Source organism: Scatophagus argus, chromosome 13 (assembly GCF_020382885.2).
Source record: "Scatophagus argus isolate fScaArg1 chromosome 13, fScaArg1.pri, whole genome shotgun sequence".
NCBI classification, from domain to species: domain Eukaryota; kingdom Metazoa; phylum Chordata; class Actinopteri; family Scatophagidae; genus Scatophagus; species Scatophagus argus.
Window position 1 is genome coordinate 16793589 of NC_058505.1, and position 23517 is coordinate 16817105.

The 23517-nt window shown below is 42.2% G+C and overlaps 1 protein-coding gene across 1 annotated transcript; it reads left to right on the forward strand.

Moving 5' to 3' along the window:
- The first annotated feature begins 28 nt into the window (after window positions 1–28).
- dnm3b (dynamin 3b) lies at window positions 29–23159 on the forward strand. The gene is made up of 21 exons (XM_046409265.1): window positions 29–377; window positions 830–1180; window positions 3175–3248; window positions 3440–3589; window positions 4321–4524; window positions 5410–5508; window positions 5720–5880; window positions 6233–6375; window positions 6599–6734; window positions 7516–7583; window positions 10836–10974; window positions 11198–11284; window positions 11700–11770; window positions 11963–12017; window positions 13505–13618; window positions 18281–18390; window positions 19206–19320; window positions 19655–19819; window positions 20011–20246; window positions 20364–20537; window positions 21476–23159. Exons 2-21 carry the CDS (start codon window positions 1020–1022, stop codon window positions 21516–21518), a joined length of 2505 nt encoding a protein of 834 aa, XP_046265221.1. The 5' UTR covers window positions 29–377; window positions 830–1019; the 3' UTR covers window positions 21519–23159.
- Window positions 23160–23517: the final 358 nt, after the last annotated feature.

Here is a 23517-nt window from a genome sequence, read left to right on the forward strand (position 1 = left end):
TCTGCTGCGTCTCAAATCCTGCGGTTTCCATTGGTCCTTCGCCGCGTCGATACGGTGTTGTAGGAGCGAAGCGCAGATTCGCAATTACACCGCGGAACGGAGGAGAGGGCGAAAAATGATTAATCTGTCAAAGGCGAATTTGTGTTCGGGATGAGACCGCTCTGACATTCAGCGGACCGGAACGATGCCCACAGGCGGACACTTTTGATGCCCAGGAATCTGAGATCAAGCCGATGCACCGCCATAGCAGGTGGTGCTTGTATAATCGTCCGGGGTCTTGTCGCTTGTCTTTGCTGCCTGATCTGCGCGTCGTTTCAGCACTGGACAGCGACCGGGACCATCGGACACTGAAAACACCGAGGGAATCCTGAGGCGGGGTAGGCTCACAACAATACAGCAGCCTACCGCAGTGTGTGTGATTGAGACTGTGACATGTTTTCAGTGGACTCTTATTTTTCATTGTATATCAGCGTGAACATCCGCACGCAGAGAGCGACGCTTCGCTGTGCATTTATTAAGCGTGATTCGTTATGTGATTTGTGGAGCCCTGAGCGCATGGGTTTGTTCTGTGTGATTATATGGAGCCTACGGTGCGCCGCTCACCAAATGCCCTTGAAACTATAGGCTTCGTGCGGCTCGCAGTGTGCGTGTGTCTGCGTGTGCGTGTGCACGAGAGGGGGAGAAAGAGAGAAAGAGAGGGGAGGGGGAAGAGGTTATGGTGGTTGTAGCAAGCAACTGCGCAGTTGTCTGTCCCTGTCTGTTCATATCTCTCCTTTCTGCACCTCTCACCCTCTCTCCCCCCTTCTCTCCCTCTCCTCTGCTTCCACAGTCGGTCCGACCCTCGCTTGGCTCGGGGCAATGCGCGGCTAGATGACTTCACTACATCAACAAGCACCGCGGTTTCCTGGACTAATATAGCAGCGCCACAACCACCCCTTCCCCACCACCACCACCCTCCCTCCTGTCTTTCTCTCTCTCTCTCCATTCGCTGATCCCGAGTCCCTCCGTCTAAAGGCACCATGGGAAATCGTGGCATGGAGGAGCTGATCCCGCTGGTCAACAGGCTGCAGGATGCCTTCAGCGCCATCGGTCAGGCCTGCAACCTGGACCTGCCGCAGATTGCAGTGGTCGGCGGCCAGAGCGCAGGAAAAAGCTCCGTGTTGGAGAACTTTGTAGGCAGGTAAAAATGACCACCAGAAATAGGATAATCCCTTCTCCCGTTAACCTTGAGGATGACATAAGAGGCCTATGGGGCCAATCTCTCTGTGCAGAGTTCAAAACATCTCTCCCCAGCTTTAAGAAACTGCTGCTGCTGCACCTTGTGATGAGCAAAGACATTCAAGATATGGTCTGTGCCCAGTTTACATTTTGTTCTGGTGGCCACTAGCAGAAAAGAGAAGCAGTATTTGGGTCACAGCAGCACCTGTGGGGTTTCAGCCCAATCAGCACCAACTGCAGCCAGGCCCATTCACAGTCCTAGAAATATCCATCACTTTTTCACTTTCCCATTATGCTACTGGCCCTATAAAAATGAACGCATCATGTTATGTGCTGTACACGTGCACGTAACCATTTGAAATGATCATGCTAGTGCACATGCAGAAGTGTCAGCTCCCACTCCAGGAAAATCCACATCAATATTCATCTTCTCACCCTGGATTTTGGTCACTTATAACAAATAAATTATGAGCAGATACAGTTGAATTGACATCTGTTTTTTTGTCTTTTCAAAATAAGGATCAGGATCTTGGTCACATCAGTTCCAGTGTGTGTTTTGGTTAAAAGTGTAGCATATTATAGCATGTCATAGCAACATAAATCTATCCAGGTTACACTCCAGCAGCCCAGCTATATGATGAGAAGCTTATTTCCTGGTGTCATTCTGTTGTATTGGCCTGCATTTCAAAGAGATGGAGAACCTGTAAACCGATGGTCAATTATACTGCTCGTTGTCTCATCATAAACAGAGGTGCCAATCACTTCATCTCAGCATTTGCTGAAAATGTAACTCTCTAAGTTGATTCAGTTGTTTCAGCATTTCTTTTGCTGTGCTGTGACTGTGCCAACTGATCTAACGCATAACAAAGTAAAGGGTCACTCCACCAGTTTTACACATAACGGTCAGTTCATTTGTCACTGAAAGCACTACTCAGCCTGTGAAACCAGTGTATGTGTTTCACTGCCCTGTGGGAAGATTTCTGATGTCTGAGTAAGGAACCTCATGATGTTGTCAGGGTTATTTATGATTTAAAGGCTATCTGGTTTAGGCCACATAGATTGTTGAATTTTATAGAATGTTACAGAGAACAGGTGTTAGCATAGGAAAGGTATAATAAGAGAGGCTGCTGAAAGGCATTATGGAAAATGTAGTGTTTTTGGAGCTTGGCCCATGGTGGGAGGCCTCACAAGTTCCCCAGCTTTGTGAAAGTGAAACACTGAACCACTGGAGTATCTCTGTAACTACCATTAAAAAACACTCACAATCGCATGCTCTAGATTGTCTTCAGTATGACCAAATAGTTGATTCTTATGCAGTTTCAACATACGTGTGTGCAGTTCCAGATGGAAGCATTGATTTTGTTCTGTTCCAGCCTCATTGAGAGTCGCGTTGCTGACTAATGGTCCATCTGTCCAGAACAGAGCTGAATGGACAACAAGTGGGCTTGTCTTTTTTTAACTCATCCCACTTGAGGGAGTTCTGTGGGTCGATATGTCTTAATAAGGTTTCCTGGGACAGACCTTTAGCACAGGAAGTAGTTGTGATGGCTGTCAAGTTTGTGACAGTCCAATGCATGCATGTGCACAGTGGACACACATTGTTACACACTCACAAATTGAGTTGGCGTTGAAGCCTTTAGGCAATGGTGAAGTCATCGTTTTTAAATGAAGGAGCTCCTTGTCAGCAGTGCAGCTCTTTTCTTTTTGACCTGTTGTGTATCAGGTCAGATTGTGCAGTATTGTTGGAGCACTTTGTTGCAGCAACAGCAGAGAGCTACAGGAGCTGTTTTAAAATGGCCTCTGCTACGCACATATTGTTTTGAACTGGCTTAAGGCATGCTAGATTAGAGACACTGAAGACTCCATAGCGGCTGGCATGACATTATATAGAGTTTATATAGTTTAAAGGAAAAAAAATACTGATTAATGATTCTAATGAGTTTTATCTTTCCTCAGGGACTTCCTGCCCCGTGGATCTGGTATTGTCACCCGCAGGCCCCTGGTTCTGCAGCTTATCAGTGCCACTGCAGGTGGGCGCTCACACATTTACCCTCCTCCCGCCCCAGAAATGCAGTCCCCCCAACCCCCTTCGCTTTTTAAAAGATACTGTTTCTTTTCCCTGGCTTTTTCCCTTCACACACTGGCCTTATTTTTCTTTCATACAGGTGCAGCACAGCCACCACTAATCTCAGTTATATGTTCTTCATTTTCATCCTCTCAGAATGGGCCGAATTCCTCCATTGCAAAGGGAAGAAGTTCACAGACTTCGACGAGGTACGCCAAGAGATCGAGGCAGAGACAGATCGTGTCACGGGAGCCAACAAAGGCATATCTCCTATCCCCATCAACCTGCGGGTTTACTCCCCACACGGTGCGAAGCCATTGCTCTGCTCACTCCTTTCACTCTCAAGTAACATCATGCAATAAGACTTTTGAATCAAAGTAGGCTCTGGCAAACTGTGAGTTATCATATTCTTTGTACAGTTAGCTGACAGAAAATGTTTTCAAAAACTGGGTCATTGGAAACAAAGAAAACGGTTAGTGAAATAATTATATATATCAATGAATTTTTATGTTGTTAAAGTTAAAAGGAGACAGCTAAAAAGGTAGGCTTTCAGTTATGGCTAAATATAGCATATTCAGATATAATTTACGGATGTCCCTAGATTATTTGTACTGTAAAAATGAATAGCCAGAGCCTTGACATGAAGTGAAACTGAAATGATGGGCGAATTAATCTTTGTACTATTTGTGATCCTCTGCCACTTAAGCTCCACTGAAACTAATGATGGGAATTATTTGACATTAGTTAGTGACTAAGAATTTAGAAAAGACCAGAAAATCAAACTTAGTATGAAGTTATATATGGTTAATGAAGCCCACCCCTACTTCCATGGTCTGCTTATTCAAGTATAAAGACTAGCTGGTATTTGGACATTTATATGAAGGTACTAATTGTTTTGGACAGGCTGAGAAATATGGAGGCAAAAGCTATAGGGGACCATACCAGCTAAAAATGTAAAGGAAACAAAATCCACCTTCGACTAACAAAATGAAAATAAGTACAGCCAGTTCTTATATTACATTCCTCTGACTGTACAGTGCTGAACCTGACTCTCATCGACCTGCCGGGGATCACTAAGGTGCCGGTTGGAGACCAGCCTGTGGATATCGAGCAGCAGATCAGGGACATGATCATGCAGTTCATCACCAGAGAGAGCTGCTTGATCCTGGCCGTCACTCCAGCCAACACCGACTTGGCCAACTCTGACGCTCTCAAACTGGCAAAGGATGTCGATCCACAGGGTAAGGAAAGGCCATATATTCTGTAAATATTCTTTATTTAAACATGTAAAACTCTCCTTGAAGTCACAATCAGTTTTACAAGAGTGAGCGCACCATAAACATTGCTACAACCAAGGAGGCTGTGGTGCATGCAGAAAGAAGAATGGAAGTATTGGAAGATCAGAGTGGGGAGCCTTGTCGATACTGAGACAAACCTGAACAGTGCTTCAGATCTCCGTCAGCTGCAGGGCTGCTGCTCAGTGTCTGACCTTGTCCTTTGACCTCCGAATGTGGGAACAAAATATCCCTACAGGGATCGATCAAGTGTCACAATATTATTAGAAACAAGGGGCTGTGAGGAGGGGTAAATGGAGCATAAGGGGGACAACAAAAGATAAATGGCGAGAAGAAAGGAAAGAAAAGAAAAATAAAAATGTGAAAGAGATGAGGAAAGGAAAAAGAGACACCAGAAGTGGGTTTAATGTGAAAGACAAGAAAAGAGAAGAGGAATCAAATTAATGCCAAAAGAGTTTGACCTTCAGACAGGAGGGGAGAAGAGGATAGCATTAGCTGGGAAGAGAAGGACTTGGACGAAATAACCTTGTAGGAGGGACGAATGACATCAGACAAAGAGAGAGAGGTGGAAAAATACAGGAGGGAACAGGGAGAGAATTGATGATAACGGCCAAAAATGCTTTGAAAAGGGAGAGTTAGAATCAAATACAAGTAAAGAAGAGCAAAACCAAAACATATTCAGTTTGATATAAAACACAAAAGGTGGAAAACACTGGTGCTTATGTTTTTTTGCTTAGAGACGTGATCCAAATGACTACCGAACTATCAAAATAGCACAATGTAAAATGTTCATAAAAAGCTTCCTCACTCATTCCTTCATCCCTTTTCTAGGTCTGAGGACCATTGGAGTGATCACTAAACTGGATTTGATGGATGAGGGCACAGATGCTCGAGATGTACTGGAGAACAAGTTGCTTCCTCTGCGAAGAGGTGTGTTGTCTCTTGTGAATCTTTACTCTCAAAGTCTCCCCCTGTGTTTTTAATCACACTGTCCAATAACTCCGTCCTTGTTCTGCCGTCTCTCACTTCCAGCGCTTGTTTTTCTGTTTATCTTGCTCATGTTATTGCTGCCCTTGTCTCTTTGTGGTGTTATCGTTCACGATTTCTCTCTCAATTTGTGTCCCTGTTTATTCATTCCAAGGTTATATCGGAGTGGTGAATCGCAGTCAGAAGGACATCGATGGGAAGAAAGATATCAAGGCAGCTTTGGAGGCCGAGAGGAAGTTCTTCTTGTCCCACCCATCGTACAGGCACATAGCTGATAAAATGGGCACCCCACGCCTGCAGAGAGTGCTCAACGAGGTGATTATAGATTTACTCCTGATGCTTTCCCACAGTGCTTTTACATAATTAATAAGCGGGCGGACTTCATTTTTTCATTTTTGACACTGTACTGCACACCAGTGTGGGTGATACAAGACTGTCAGTGGGTGGAAAATGCACTTGTTCTTTTTAAATTTCGCTCGAGCAGGCATTCCACATTTTCCCTGCATTGTTACTGTATGAATATTGCCTTGTCTTAGATTACACTGAAATATAGCCTGTAGTCTTAGTGGTAAATCTGTACAGACTAAATTCTATTAACATAATCTCCTTATCGATGCTTCTATGTGATAGTTATTTGTTTCATTTTGCCGGCTTTGTGTCTCCATAGCAACTGACCAACCACATCCGGGACACCCTGCCAGGTTTCCGCAGCAAGCTGCAGTCCCAGCTGTTAGCTTTGGACAAGGAGGCCGAGGAATACCGGGGATACCGTCCTGACGACCCATCCCGCAAAACCAAGCAGCTGTTGCAGTCAGTAGCCAAGTTTTCTCACACCAGGGCCATTTACATTAGATGTAGTTGGTAAAACTAAATCATCCTGCAAAATATCTTACCTCTGAATGAATGATTACTTTCTTCCACGACATCCAATGCATAAAAGGTTGTATTGTAGAACTTGGAGGTCATTGCTGTTTTTTACTTTTAAATTGCAGTTAGATATTACATTTTGACACTTTTTTCATTGTTGTTTCAGGATGGTGCAGCAGTTCTCTGTGGACTTTGAGAAAAGGATTGAGGGTTCTGGGGATCAGGTGGACACAGTGGAGCTGTCTGGTGGTGCAAAAATCAACCGCATCTTTCACGAGCGATTCCCTTTTGAACTGGTCAAGGTGATATACTGCACATAAAAGGAGGTGGCAATGCAACAAACAAGTGGAAAAAATCTGCTGGGGTGCAATTATTTTACCTGTTTCAAAAGCAGATTTTTTCCTTAAATCAGTCTTTACACGCCCATAGCCTGGACTTTAAAATGAATGAAGGTCATGAGTTCACATCTACCAAACATATCCTCAGAAAATGCTGAGCAGATATGATAAATAAGTAAGTATTTGGATTTTTTTTCACATTTTATTAAATAGGCTATAATTTGTAAATTTACCAGTAATTCCCAGAAAAATACCGAATTAATGACCTCAGTGTTCTCAATGATAGCTACAGCACTGAGTCATCTTCCTTATTCTTCTTAAAGATAGTGACATTCAAATTATTGCAACTGCACATGGAACAACGGAAATAATAACACCCCATAGAATTTTTTCTTCTCATTTTAAGATATTTAAACCTGAATGCAAGACTAAATGACATTTTTCACAATTTTTGTCAATTTCCTCCTTTGTTTTCTTTGTCCTTTGTCCCATTTCTTACAACTCCTCATGCACACTATATAATGGCTCCTCTCTTTTGTGATATTCTCTTGAATGAGCCCTAAATAGCTTCATTGTCAATGCCTATTCACACCCATCGTGCAAATGCATATTTTGGAACTATTGTCCCTGTCTTTTTTAGCTTGCAATTATTAATTTTATCTCTTCATGATGTCTCTCATCTTTTGCAGTTTTATAACTCTATTCTCTGTATTCACTGTAAACTCCTCTTCTTTGTTACCTTCAGATGGAGTGTGATGAGAAGGAGATGCGTCGGGAGATCAGTTATGCCATTAAGAACATCCATGGTATCAGGTAGGGACTTTGTCGACCAAGTTAAAATAGGTGATTGTATGTTCTGCACCTTCTGATCTTTTGCTACATCATCATCATTTTTCCCCAAAAGTCAGTCCTCCAGATATTTCAGACACACAAACCAGTGGTATCATTCAACATATTAACATTATAAAACTACCAATACATTTATTCACAGCTTGAAGACAATCACCTCTCTTAATGTTAAAATCATTATGACTTCCCTGACTTAAAGATGTAATAAGTAACATTTTCACATTAAAATGTCTAGAAATGATTAGATCTTTGTTACATATTAATTCAGTACTTTATCCCAGGTTCAAACCCAGAGAATCACAAGGTAATGCTGTGTTTGATTTAGTCATCTCTTTCTATAACTTCCGGGACAGAGGCAAAGAATGCAAAAGAAAATCTGTGATCTTGGCTAAATGAAATGTGAATAAAGCTTAAAAACACTGTCTTTGCTGTGAGCATTTCTGCCTGAGGCCTGTTGATAAATTTTCATTGGCCGTGGTGGTTGTTTAACAGTGAAGACAACAACTCTCACAAACCCACACTACTTACATCTTTTGTTTTGATTGAGAGATCCCTGTACCAGAAGAATTTACACACTGTGCAAGGATCGTAGGCCATTGCCAAATGCACTCCATCTCCTTCGTTTATTGATGGTTCTTTTGAAATGTCCGCAGTTGAGCCCACTTCCAGACATTTCTGCATAGACACCTCTTCTCCAGCTGCTCTTGGGGTGACCACTTCTCCTTGTTCCTTGGGATTTGTATCTGTGTTTCTGAGAGGAGAGCTATGGCATCTGCAAAGTCAAAATTGTCTTGCTGCTCTCACGTTGTCCACTGAATCTCATTTCTTTTCCCTTCACTTGTTTCCATCATGATCCAGTCAGTTGCCAGCAAGAGCAGGAATGGTGAATGCAGAGGTCCCTCGTTGACGCTTGTCTTGATATTAAAGCTCTGGGAGAGCTGGCCTGCTTATCTGACTATGCATGAGATTCCATAAAATAAATTCTTGATTAAGTGATGATCCTTGTGGGTGATCCATCAGTAGTCATCACATTTTCTTCACCTGTCTTTGGCAGTTACCCAAAGTGTCCATCTGTCCATTCTGTGGGCGTCTTTCCTTTTCCCAAATTCTCAAAAGGGAGCCGTAAAGCATATCTGTTGATGAGTTTATCTCTACTCTAAGGGCTTCAGGAGTATTGTCAGTGTCAACAGCCTTACCAGTTTTCAGTTTCTTGATGTCAACTTTTATTTATATATTTTTCTGTCACACTTGTTTTGTAGAAGTATTCTGGCTATAGAAATATATTTCTGTTCCGACAGTGCAGGCCTGTGGGAACGCTTCTAAATGTTTTATTTGTTAAGCTACTCCTCCTCAATTGAAAGCAGCTGACTATTCTTGTCTGTAATTGATTTATAACTATGTGAATATGTCCCAGACAGTTTCCTTGTGATGGTACATGACTCCTTTGTGTTCCTTTGAGTCAAGTTCTGCCTCGTTAAGCAAGTCTCTCCACCTGTGCTGTCTTGTCCCTCTGGATCTGAACATATGTTTGACTCCTTTTGGGACAAAGTCTTCTCAGCTCTTGTTTTTGAGTTGTTCACTTTCTCTTTGAACCCCCTCCTCAGTTGAATGGGGTTGTGTTTCTAGTGTCATCCTTTCCTTGTGTCTTTGGGTGCTCTTCCCTCAGGCCTCCTCACAGACTGGGACTCCAAGCACCATTTCACCTGTTAGGTGCTCCCGCTTCTTATTTATTCTCCATCGTCCCACCTTCCTCTGCTATAGCTTTGTGTTTTTCCTTGAGAGGATAGCTTTAAATTTCTTCACTGCTCAAGCATAACTGAAGCATTTAGCTCTTTGGACTTTTGGTGACATCACTTTAGCCTTAGTTTGTACTTTCTTGCCAGGACAAGGTATAGCCGAAACTGCAGCTGCTCCTCTTCTTGTTCCTTTTGAACCTTTTGCAGATGCAAATGATTTGAATTTCTGTAATATGGTCTGATGACACTTTTGTGAATTGTTTTATGGGAAAAATACACTTGTCCCAGTCAGCATATTACTGCTTATCCAGGTCTCAGCAAACATCTCAGCATTTTCACTTAATTTCCCCCTCTATGTTTTCTCATTGCTACCTCATATTCCTCATTTTTCCCTCAAATGTATGCATTGAAGTCATAATGAGATCTCTGGCTACAATAATACTGAATTGGTGGTTAATGCTGTCAGACGGAGATTAAGTGAGAGCTGATGAGTTTCCATAAAGTTAGAGCATGTCCTTTGGCATCATGATGGCCACTCCCTCTGTATGCTCTGCTCTATCATCTTTATGTCCCTAGTAGACTATGAACTACCCACTGGCCAATTTGACCTCCCCTGACTTTGTCCATCTTGTTTCTGCCAAGCCCACAACTGAGAGATTGTAGCACATCATTTGATGTATTTTCAATTACGACAGCTTTGCCAGCCTGGAGCACAGTCCAGATGTGCTATGTCAATAGGGACGGATTACTTAGGCGTCAGAAGGTATCACTTTCCAGGTGCCCTTTAAAGTCACCATCACTGGGGGAACCTTCTTCACCTAAGTGTGTGATTTGGTTTTCATTTGTCAAAGTTCTGACGACTGCTTCATCTGCCTGCTCACTCTGCTCACCTGTCCAGTTTGGCTGAACTTCCCAGGAATATAAAGCCCCATCTGACATGTCTCTCGGAGTCACTGGAGTAGCCAAGCCTCTCCACCGGGAGATAGGCAATAATCATTATAAGTAAAAATGCAGATGTTTGAATTTGGCTTCCCAACAGCCTTAAATTTCATGGTTTGTAAGGAGATTTATGAGCGAGGGAGGAACATGTTGTCTTTCCTCCTTTCTTTTTTTACGTTCAGCCTGTGTCTGTCTGTGTGTTTCTATATTGACTCAGCAGTGGTTAACCACCATAACCAAAAAAATTGCCACCCAAGGAAAAGAGAATCTGACATTTAAAGAAACACTGTATTTTTAGCCTGAATTCCCTCCAAAAACAGCAGGTCCAGTGTCTTACATGACTGTTTTTTCTTTTTTTAATCACATCAATAATAATTTTTGGCAATGGTCGCTTTATTATTGCAACCAAAGATTACACAGTATAAAGGCTATGGTTACTAATGGCAGAACCAAAATCCAGATAAAAATAGATGACATTGAAAATGGAAACCACATTTAATCACAGCTGTATCCTTTTTCTCTTCCTCTTGGTGGGTTTCAGGACTGGACTTTTCACGCCTGACATGGCGTTTGAGGCCATTGTGAAGAAGCAGATAATAAAACTCAAGGGGCCCTGCATCAAATGCGTGGACATGGTTATCCAGGAACTGATTAACACCGTGCGCCAGTGCTCCAACAAGGTAACTTGTGTGATTTTTATGAGGCTTTCGAAGTTTGAAGGTAAGAAGAGAGGAAAGAAGTAAACATAAGAGGGTAGTAGATCAAGGATCAATTAACCAAACAGCTGAAAATACCAACAAAACAGAGAGGAACATGAAAGACAGCTGTCTGTTTCTAAAATTTTGTTTCCAAGTTTTCCAAGTTTAAGTGGAGTGAGTGATAAGATGTGTGATGTGTTTTCAGCTGGAGTGCTTCCCCAGGCTGCGAGAGGAAACTGAGAGAATTGTGACTTCTCATATCCGAGACAGAGAAAGCCGGGCCAAGGACCAGGTAACACTCATTAGTTTGTGATTATGGACAAACTCACTCGCTTTTTAGGAAAGATCTGTGACATGTATATACACATATGCATACAAAGCCAACATTAGTCGGTTTTTCTTCCTATGTAGAAATCTATATCCATATCGTCATTGTAATGTTAGGGAATTTCAAGCAAGGTACCATTTATCTGAATAGGTTACCAGTATACAGAAAAGCTAACTGTCAACTCACCCGCTCCATCTGTATGCTAACAAGCTAACCAACTGCTGACAACAGCTACATATGTTGCAGCTTACTACTTAGAGTGTTACCAATCTTCTCATCTAACTCTCCAGAAGAAAACCAACGTCTTATCTTAAAATGTAAAACTGCTTTATGAATGCAGCTACACTGACTTGTTCTTAACTGTTTTGTGTTGTTACAGGTTCTGCTGTTGATAGACATCCAGCTGTCTTACATCAACACTAACCATGAAGACTTCATTGGCTTTGCTAAGTAAAGACCCCATCAATTAGCTTGGCTCTGCTATGATAAATTATTCATGATTAAACATGTCAGGCTGGTGGAAAAACAAATGTTTAGAAGACCTCCCGTTGCCCCTGTCATGTTTTTCTCTTTCTCTTTCCTCTTTTCTCCTCGTCGTCCTGGCTCTCCTGCCACCTCCATTTTGTTCTTTCTCCGCCACAGCGCGCAGCAGAGGAGCAGTCAGACTAATAAGAGCCAGAGTTCAGCAGGAAATCAGGTGAGCATTTGTCACGTCTTGTCTGTCATACACAAACAGCAGAGCACAAGGTCAAAGGAGGACTGTGCACACCCACACAGCAGCAGAATGGCTACTGCAGAGGGAATGATAAGCGAGAGATGCTGAAATGAATGAGGTCTGGATCAAAAGACACCCTTTCTGTTCGGCAAACCTTTTGCATCGCACACATTTTATATTATGAACATTTTACACTTATGATTTTTTTCTTTTTTTTACATTTTATTATTGTTTTATATTTTAGCCATGCATGTTGTATTATGTTTAGTGTGGCACCAGTTGTGTCAAGTGGTTTTGTTTGCTTCCTTGGTTTTTATGATTTTATCTCAGTAAAATAATCACATTGGATTCTGTTACCTTATGCCACCATCATCGCTGGTGTTTTTGTTGAGACATTTCCCTTTGTTTGAACCCTTCCTGTGTCATCAAGGTGCCACTTTGCATTTCATCCCCATCCCTTAGTGAGAATCTCAGCTGCCCTCTTATGGGTGTCTGCTGGTGAGTATTCCTCATTGTGGGTTATAGTTTGCAATGTCATTTGTGCCTGCAGTAACAGTTCTGCCCATTGTGTGGTGCTCTGCAGCACTGCTGCCTGAGAACCTGTCATTTTCTCATTTTCCACTCTGACGGGTCAAGAATGGTAAATTGGCTGTATAAGCTACTCATTTTTTTTTAGTGCCATAAGGTTTCTAAATCCCCCACATTCCTTCCTGTTGCAGGCCTCCTCGCCTCCCGCATCAGGCCTGATTGTAAGAGTTTACTATCTAACCGTTTACTCTCTAACACCCCCTTCACCCACCAAGGTCCACAGACTACAAGGGGTTGCCACCTAAATAGAAATATGAAATGATTTTTTTTTCTTTTTTTTTGGTTTGGTGGTTAAATTATCAAAGTGTTAGAAATATGATTTCTTTTCATATCCTGCCATGGACCAGGTGCAAAATAGCTCTCTAATTTGTGCCTATGACAGAAAGGCTTTGTAATGATTTGGGTAACCTCCTTAGTGAGTCTTAGGCAGTGCAAGACTGACAGTAATCTAACCTAATAATCACTTGGCACTCTGCCTGCGGGCTTGTTTATGTAGGGCTTGTAGGGTTAATACACCTAACACAGCTGACACACACATGCTTTATTGTGTGCTTGAAGCACTTAACACAGTGGTCACTTAACAAGCTAACATGGGCCTCTGCTTGTGGCGTTGCGAACACAGTTCCTTGCATGAGACTACACTGACACACAGTCACATGCTAGGCTCTGAGTGAGTCACAAATACATAATGACCTAACCTGACTTTCACACACATTTAACTGCAATTCATGCATTGATGACTTGCACAGATTGGTTTGTCAAAACTGTTACGGATGAAGAGTTCCTGTTAACCTTTTGTTTTCTAACTTTTTATTTTCTTTTATTTACATCGTATTTACATCATAGCTGTCTCTGACTTTGGGGCTTTACCCTATCCTCAGGTCATTCGTAAAGGCTGGCTGACCATCAACAACATCAGCATCATGAAGGGAGGGGCCAAGGAGTACTGGTTTGTGCTGACTGCCGAGAGCCTCTCCTGGTTCAAGGATGATGAGGTGAGTTTAAAGCAGCCATTACCCATGTTCTTATAATGACAATATTTTATATGATTCTTTGTCATTTTAAAGGAGTCAACTGTACTTACAAATCCAAAGAAAATTATCACCCGTCTCGATATTTCCCCTCATTTTGACAGAGTGTTTTAGTTTATTGTTTTAGTTTTATGGCCAGCAACTTCACTGTTTCAGTTCAGTGTCACTGCTGGCAACTGTTTTTAGGAAAAAAGTTTTGAATCCCCACTGTACACTACCTGCACAGCACAAAACAGCAGACTGATAAAATTAGAAACTTTGGCAAGAGTATTTAGTATCTGATAAGGCAGATATTTCTTTCAGGACATAGAGGGTTTTGGTTTTGTCCTCTTTTGCCCATTTTTAAATTCATTTTTTGTTCATTTGGAGTTTTGATATTTAGATCATCTGAATGTCATCTGGGTGAGAAGGAAAGATATTCTTTGTGGAACTGCATATTATGTATTTATCTCTCCTTTAACGAGAGCACACTGTAGCAACTAACTTCATACACACAAAGATACACTATAGAGACGAAAGTATCCAGACACGGCTCTTCACAGGGCTGTTTTTCATGGGTTGGGCTCAGCCCCTTACTTCCAGAGAGGGGAAATCTTAATGCTTCAGCACACCAAGACATTTTGGACAACGCTATGCTTCCAACTTCCAACTTCCAACAGCATGACTGTGCCCCAGTGCACAAAGCAAAGTCCATAAAGACATGTTGGGTGAGTTTGGTGTGGAAGAACTTGACTTGCCCACACAGAGTTCTGACCTCAACCCCATCCAACACCTTTGGGATGAACTGGAACGGAGATTGTGAACCAGGCCTTTTAGTCCAACATCAGTGTCTGAAGTCACAAAGGCTTTACTGCTTGAATAGGCAAAACTTCTCACAGAAACACTCCTCCCCAGAAGAGTGGAAGCTGTTATAGCTGCAAAACTGTCTATTTATTTAGAATGCAGTGTCATTAAAGTCCCTGTTGGTGAAGAGGTCAGATGTCCCAATACATTTGTCTGTATAGTGTAGATAAATGACTTGGATCTCTTGGATGTTTTTATATTTTAAAGCAAAATTTATTATTTTCCTTTCCATTATCATTGATATAATTGGTAATACATCACAACGTCCAACAATAACATACAGAGGAGAGCGCATTGTTTGCACCCACCACTCTGCATGGACAGGATGCAGCATTTTGTCCATCCTGCTGGCTCATTTGGCAGGCTGATGTCTATCTGCCTGTCTGTGCCTGCTGTACAGGTTGGAGGATATTCTGCACAGCAAGTGTAGATAGGCAGACACACTGCAACTCCTTCAGCCAGTTGCTGCTGTTGCTTCATTGCTGATTGCTTATTGGACCTTGTCTGGTCTCTTGCCAGAGTGCAGTACCAAGACAGATACACAGAGTAGAATTCCTAGACATACTGTTCAAAAAAATTAGTGATCTCTCCAGGCTTGACTGTAAAAGAGATTCATATGTGGTTCTACTTTAATGCAGGTCATCTTAAATTTTGGCCAATTTACTATTTGAGAGCATTACGCCTTTTAAGAGTGGATCTCCAGCTCGACAGAGCAGTTTACTGTATGAGTTACATAGGTGGCTGTGGTTCTGTCATTCATTCGTTCTTTCCATTCATCTTTCTCTGTCTCACAGTTTCCCTTCTTCTCTCTCTTTCTGTCTCCCCACCTCCTTCCACTGGGAGTTTAGGCATTCGCCTCCTCTTTGCAAATTTGGAACGGTCCCAGTCCCGACCAAATGTTCACTCACAGACACCCAAAATATATGAACGCATACTCAGGCCTCAGACAGCACACGGGCCTGCGAGCATTCAGTCCACAGATTGTCATTTGATACGTTAGTGTGGTAATATAGGAAATTATAGACTCTGCGGTTTTGCCTTGTATATTTCTGTTTTACACTCTGTGAACTTTCTGTAGTCACATAAGCATGTATGTACACACAGGCGGATGCACATACACACATTCGCACACACTCCTCCCTCTCCTGGTGTGGTTGGCAGTTACTTTGGAACTGCTCGCATTCTTGGCAGAAAAATCACAAGTTTTTAATCCAAACATTAGCCTCTAATGTTTCTGCAGAGAGAAACCCCTCTATTAAATATCAATACCACCCCCTTCTATTTATGACCTTCAACTTCACAACTAGCTATCACTTCATAACAATGAGTCACTGTTTTGACCTTACACAATGCGCAGTATTCCACACGCAACAGTGAAAGAGTTGCATACTTTTAGCTCAACAACAACATAAAAGCTCACCTAAATAGACTGACTCTCATTTGCCTGACCATTCCAATGGAGAACATCCTACATGGACATATACTCTTTGTGCACTGGGGCTTTTGCGTTCTTGCACCATCTGCAAAACTTATTTCCTACCAGCTTTTTGCAGTTATTTGACACCACAGCAATCTAGTATACACCAGTGTCCTTTGCCTAAAGTCTTCCAAGTCCATTTTGGCCACCCACTGAAATAACTTCACTGGAGGTGTCTAGCTGTATTTTCAAACTCCACTTGATTGATTGGCCCTCGTTCCTTTGGCCTGTGTTAGATGCTTTGCAGCCACACTCGCTCCTCCCCCCTTCCAGCAGACCACATCTTCATCAGAGCACCAGGCTAGCAGCCTGCACACTTACTCATTCATGCTATAAATTATGTGAGCTCACTATTTTGCGAGTTTTGGCTTCAAATCGTTTCTCATTCTGGCTGAAAATTTAGATTTTTTTTTTTTTTTTTACACCTTTGTTTTCACAGCAAGATGTCAAATCTGCAGTTAGTGTTGAAAACTGGTGATGTATGTTTATTCCAAAAAAGAGTGAAAAGGAAGTGGTGAGTGTTAGAATGCACTTAGGACAAAATACTGATGAATATAGATCACATACAGATTTAAAATAGCAAAGGGTGAGAAGGAAGGAACAGATGCAAAAATAAACAAAAAAAAAAAAGCACACACACACACATCTCGGAGACCTGAAATGTCAACACAGAGACAGAGAGAGCGACACAGAAAGACAGACTGACAGATGAGGGTCCATGCCCAGTCTAACCAATGTGCAGACTACTGTACACCAGTATGACAATGAACAGGTAGTCTGAACACTGGGTGGACGGAGCCGGAGTTAAGAGCCAGGCCTTGTGTGCTGTTTTCTGCCATTCCAGATGCTCGCGGCTCTGTCGTCTGTGCCCTCCCTTCGCCCCTCTCCATTTTGGCAGCAAGGATCCCGTCTATCGAAAACCCCTCAAAACTTTCTCCTCATCCATGTTTGTGGCTCTCTGGTGCACGTCTCTTGGCGTGTTTATTTGTTTTGGTAGATGTTTGAGCTCTGGGTCCCCTCGCGGTCCATTTTGGTCACGCCGGCCATGAAGAGTATCCAGCCTTGACGTGGCATATTCGCTCAGACGACTGGGACAGACTGGCTGCACGTTCAGGGAGGGGATATTACAAAAAAGAGGGAAAGAGAAAGACGGAGGGGGGGAGTGAGTGAGTGAGAAAGGGAGAGGAAGAGAGAGGAAGAGGGAGGGGACCCTTGTGACCATATATGGGCTCTAGTGACCCCTTGGGGAATACAACACAGAAGATTCTGCAGAGTTTTCTTTCTCTTTTTTGCCTCTCTCCTCATCCTCTTCAATTCTTACCTGCGACCATCTACCACCGCTTTGCGAACCGTCGGACCAGATGTGGGATTTCTTCTGCAAATCTTTCCCAAATCCACATTTGTGTTGTTTCGTCTTGGTCTCCCCTCCTCCTTTGCCCGTCGTCTCTTTAACTTCTCCCTCCTTCCCTGGTTCTCTGTGTGCTGCTAAGCACTACCAGATGTTGAGTTTTAACGCCAGGCTGTCATTTAATCTCTCTCTCTCTCTCTCTCTCTCTCTCTCTCTCCCTCTCTCCCTTCTTCTTCTGCTTCTTCTTCTTAAAAAAAATGAGGCAGGAAGTGGGCCCCTCTGGAATGGAAAGAAAAAATATTGAAAAAATATAGAGGGGGAGGGATAAAAGAAAAAAGACAGAGTTAAGAAAGATGGAGGCTTGGATGGAGTGTAAAAATTAAGAGCAGAGTTGTGTCAGCATAAGCATAAGCGTCACAGGCCCTCTCTGAGTGTGTCACGGCCGTGCGTAAGCGTCTACCTCAGAAGATGAACATTGTGTGTGAGCAGTTCGCTCTCCAGACCTCCAGTGCGTACACATATCTGTGTTTTCCCCGTCTTCACCGCAGCCGGAGAGTTTACTCAGCCTTTAGCTCCCAGCTCTCCCCAGCAAAACGCACCGTGAAGAACGACTTTGTCTTGACCCACACTGTAATGACTTCCACATGTGTTCTCCTTCTCCTTTTTCTTTCTCCGTTTCTGCTTCCCTCTTCTCCAACAACCCCCACCCACCCCCCCTCACCTCACACTCTCATTTCTCCCCCATTCCTTCTCCCTCCTGTCGCCCCCTTTCTCTCTGCTCACCCCAGTTTGTCCCTCTTGAAAAAAACCTGACTTTACCTTTCTCTTATGGACATAATCTTGTGCGATTCTTTGCGCCAATTCCGTTGCACAATGATTCAGAAAATAACAAACAGAGCAAACTGCATTACTCATAAAAGTGCTCGTGATCCTTACCTTGTGTTTTCCTCATTCACAGGAGAAGGAGAAGAAGTACATGCTCCCTCTGGACAACCTGAAGGTCCGCGATGTGGAGAAGAGTTTCATGTCCAGCAAGCACATATTCTGTATTTTCAATACAGAGTCAAGGTCAGCTGTGAGAGCTTAAAATTCTAATTTCTCCTTTTTAAACAAATGCAGCTGCAAATGAAACTTTTGACCTCAATCACACGCTGCAGATGGAGTTAGAGAGTTCAAGGCCTGTGTGTTGGTGCAGTGGCTAAAATATGTTTTGGATTATGTGTTCAGTACAGTGTGCATGTATGCATGTATGACTGGGACAAACTGGCACCATTTCTAAATGCCTAGATCTACATTTACAGCTCATTTCATGAGGTTTGTCACGGACATTTTGTGTAAAGGAATTACACAATTTGTGACAAATACATCAATGAATTATCCTAGAGCATTAATAACAAAAAAAAGCAAAAAACATTTACATTACGATGTTGTAATAGTAGGTTGATAAGGGAAAACATGACAGGACTGTAACCTGTCCATAAAATGTTGAATCTGTGTAAAATGTTTTTCATCAGGCCTGAGCTCTTAGTCACTGGTGAAGAACGTCCTGTAAAAAGTTTTATGGTAATGCAGTTTCTTCCATCTATCCATTTGAAAGACTTCTTGGCTCAAAACTTAAAAAAGGGGTTAGACAACAAAATATTCCACATGTCAATACTTCCAGATGTCAGAGTTGATATCTTTTGTCTAACTCTTTTTGTAACTGGGGAGTATTTGTCTACCTGTTGTTAAATACTATTGCATTTTTTGATTGATTTGATCAAATTTTAATGCTTATTTAAATATGTTCCTCCATTTCAGTATTTTGTGTCCTCTGGAAAATGATGATGTAAAACACAAACTCTCCTTTGTCTTTCATTGTTGTACTGTGTTATTATGTTTAGGAATGTGTACAAGGATAATCGCACCCTGGAGTTGGCCTGCGACTCTCAGGATGATGTGGACAGCTGGAAATCGTCTCTCCTACGTGCTGGGGTCTATCCTGAGAAGACCACTACGGTTAGTAAACTCATTCATTCCCTGTTCACTTGGACATTCACCTCCTCTGTAACATTTTCTTAGTTTTGGTTTCCTTTCTTCCTCCTATCTTACTTGTTTTTAAAATATTTAATAGCAGAGAAAATAATAATCTTATTTTATCAGTTAGTTTCACAACCTTTGAAATGTTTGCACTTTACAGGAGAGCTGCTATTTTCGAAAGAATTTTAGCATCCTGTGTTCCCATTTTCCCATTTTTAGCACCCGTTTTTTGTTTGCTTTTTTACATGTGGGTTCTCATGCAGTTCTTTGTCATTGTCTTATTGTGTTTTATATCTCCTTTTTCATTCTGTAGGTTGAGAGCGAGACCACCAGCACCTCAGATAACTTCTCCATGGACCCTCAGCTGGAGCGTAAAGTGGAGACCATCCGCAACCTGGTGGACTCTTACATGGCTATTGTCAACAAGTGCATCCGTGACCTCATGCCCAAGGCCATCATGCATCTTATGATCAACAATGTAAAAAAATATTACTTAGATGTTCATTTATATGGACTGTGAAAACCTTACCTTTGTTGTTACTGTTTTAAGGCAGAGATAATACCAATATAGTAATAATAACAGTGACATTAGTGAAAAATGACCATAATGTTGTTGTTTTTTTTTCCAATAATGATTCATCCTCCTGCCTTACCTCTTCCTGCCACTAGGTGAAGGAGTTCATCAATGCAGAGCTGCTGGCCCAGCTGTACTCTGCAGGTGACCAGAATGCCCTGATGGATGAGTCCCAGGAGCAGGCCCAGAGGAGGGATGAGGTGCTGAGGACCCACCAGGCCCTGAAGGAGGCCCTGAGCATCATCGGAGATATCTCCACCTCCACCATCACTGTCCCCATGCCTCCGCCTGTTGATACCTCCTGGATGGGAGGATCGAGTGGTGGTCGCAGGTAAAGTTACTGGAATGAAACTGATCAGCACATGCAGACTGTAACCAATTTAAATAGAAAACTGTTGCTACTTGTGCTCTTTGATTGCACTCATTACTAAATCCTTTCCTTTTCTAGGTCTCCTCCACCCAGCCCCACTGCACCCAGGAGGATGTCTTCAGGCCAACGCCCAGCTCCCAGAGGGGCCCCGCCACCACCAAACCGCCCTGGACCCCTTGGGCCCTTCAACAACAGTGCTGACAGCCCTCAAGCTCCCAGTCGCCCTAACAGGGCCCCTCCCAGCATCCCCAGGTGAATGCAGCCTTCACATGTTCTCTTGGGAAGTTGCAAAAAAAATCCAAAGAACATTTTGGGCCTTCTTCGCTAATATTAAACATTATCAAGCTTACCTACTGCTCTGTATCAACCACTAGATCTGGAGTTAATTTTAACGTTCTCATTCATCAAATTTAATCTACTTTTTTAAAGCCAACTAACAACAGTTGAGCAGGTGAACCTGATGGCATATAATGGCATGTAACAGCACTGATTCCCTTCTAAGTGGGTGATATGAAACAATAGGCGTGTGTTGATAAAACTAAACATTTTTTTAGATCTAGCATGTTTGTTCACAAGGAGAAACAATTGCATTTTGCAGACCTGGCAATTTTTTTGTGAAGCTCTTTGACATTTTGGGAAGATTCACTTATTATTCAAGAGTTATATAAGATGGATGATCGATACCACTTTATTTGTATGGTAAATAGAAGACAATTAGCTTAGCACAAAAACCAAAAACAAGGTGAAGCAACTAGTCAGGCTGTGTCCAAAGGCAACAATGGTAACCTCTAAAGCTCAGTCGTGAAGAATTTTACATTTTGTTTGCTTAGTCTGCAGAAAAACTGAAGTATAAAACAACGCATTTTACAGGCATGTGGCAGAATTTTAGGCAGGGCCAAGCTAGCTGCTCATTTTTGTTTTTCTTGACAATCTTTGCATTGCTAAATTTGGGAGAATTTTATGCCATTTTGTACCAACAAGACACTCATTTATGTATATTATTTGCAACATAACCAGCCAGTTGTAGCATCTGTTAAACTTGTGTGAAGATTGGGAACTAATCTCTATTCTTGTCTTCTGTTGTATTGTCTCTCTCCACATTTTTCCTCTCCTCTCCCTTTTTGTCAACTCATATCTTTCCTGATCTCTGACACTTCTCCTCGCTTATCATTATTCATTCCCTCCCCAAGCCGGCGACCTCCGCCATCTCCTACACGACAAGCCCCACCATAAACATCGAAAGGGGTTTCTCTTACCCGCATTATCTCCCACGCTTACCCACTCTATCCCTCCTCTCTTAGCCATGGCTCTGCTGTCCTGGTCTCTCCTTAGTGCAGATACTTTGACCCTTTGACCTTCAATTTCCTGCCAGGTGACGATGTCCATATATCTATGTACAGTATGGTACTTGTCTTGTGGTGTATGTGTATGTGCGCTTGTTGCTCGCCTGTGGTCCAGGTTTGCTTTAGCAGATCCACTACCCAGCATCAGTCCCTGGAACCTCTGTCCCCTACCACACAAGCCCCTCACCAAGCCAGCCACTACCCCCACTTGCTGCTTCTACATGAAAATACGCTCAGCAGTCGTACTGCCCTACTCATTCCAAAATGCAGCATGGCACATAAGCTGCTTTTATTGCATGGGAGTGTGTGTATGTAGAGTGTGTGTGTGCGCGTGTTTTGTGTGTGTGTATACAGGGGAGGGACTAATTTGCCTAAAGTAGGCTAAGTTTGATTTAGTATTGTATTAATTTATTGTATAATGCCCCATTAAGTGTTAATTATCATCTTAATGTTCTCTTAGGAACAGAAGTTGTATCTTAGTATGTGTGTGTACATGTGTGTTTGTGTGCGAGTAATTCTGTGTATGTGTGCGTAAGAGTGTGTGAGGACACGTGTGCATGTGCTGTCTGTATGCACGTTTGTTGCCGTTTCAGTTGTTTTTGTTTTCATGGTCGAAACTGTTAATGATGAATCACAAAACCCTCGGGGGTAAATTTAATGTTGGATTTTTGTGAGTTGTTCCTGTGTTGTAGTAGCAGCCATACACACATAGCAAGGCTGGGGAGCACCTTCAGTATTCTCTATAAGGAAACAGCCTCAATAATACATTTAACCCTGTCATAGGTGTCCACCTGTGCTGTATCAATGGTCAAGTTGTGACCCTTGCAGCCTTAAGCTCCGATCCAGACGCTGACTTTTGAGATGAAAGTTGCCACATAAAAAAAAAACAAAACACAAACATAACTTTGCAAACAGAGGTTTCTTCTTGAATGAACCAAGAACATGTATTTACATGTTTTCATTTACCCTTTTTCTCAGGTTTGAAACATGCAACACCGTGCACATCACAAACTAGCGCTCTTTCTTTTCTCTCAACTCTTCTCATCTCTCTTATTTCTTCTACTCTCACGTCCACTGAGGTCAGTCTGTCAGTTAGCATCTGCATCAGAGCTTGAGGTGCTGTCGTCAATGTTGAAGTGCTTCTATGTCAGTTTGTTATTGTGTATGTGGGCCTAAACTGTGTTCTGATGTATATAGGTAATGATAAGGAGATACTGTACCTGTGGACTATAAAGACCTCATCAAGGATCCTAGCGCTTTAATCGTTCTCTGTGTCTCTATTCACTAAATGCTCTCTTCTCTCTAATTTAGACTGCCTTACTGGCATGAATTACAATTCTGTATTGCCAAAGCTAAATGTAGAAAGAGAATCAGAAAGCTGGAGAAAAAATTCTGCTGAAGACCAACAACGAAATGGTTCCTGTTGTAGCGAGATGGCATTATTTAGCAGAGGCCATAATGTTAAGCTGGGAAATTGCATCAGTTGTTATTTTCTGTGTCTCTGTATCGCTCCTCAATAAACTTCTTCCTCATAAAGTCTCACAGAGTTTTTTTGATTAAACCACTGTGTTTTGGGGATGATATATATGCTTATGGAGCTGTCTCACTTCAGTAAATATGTCATTCACAAATATTATGCTATGACTTGCTTACTTACTTACTGATACTGACTTCATGTATTCTTCAAATAACCAGTAGTTTTACAGCGAATTCTGTGATGGCCTATTGTACAAATTTTGCAACAAAACTGAAAAAAGTACACTTCAGTGTTAATATCGTCATCATTGTTATTATTACCAGTTATTGTTATTATTACTGTTACGAGTGTTATTTGAATTATTACCTTATTTAACAGCTAATTACTTCCTGCAAACTTATCACTGAATTGC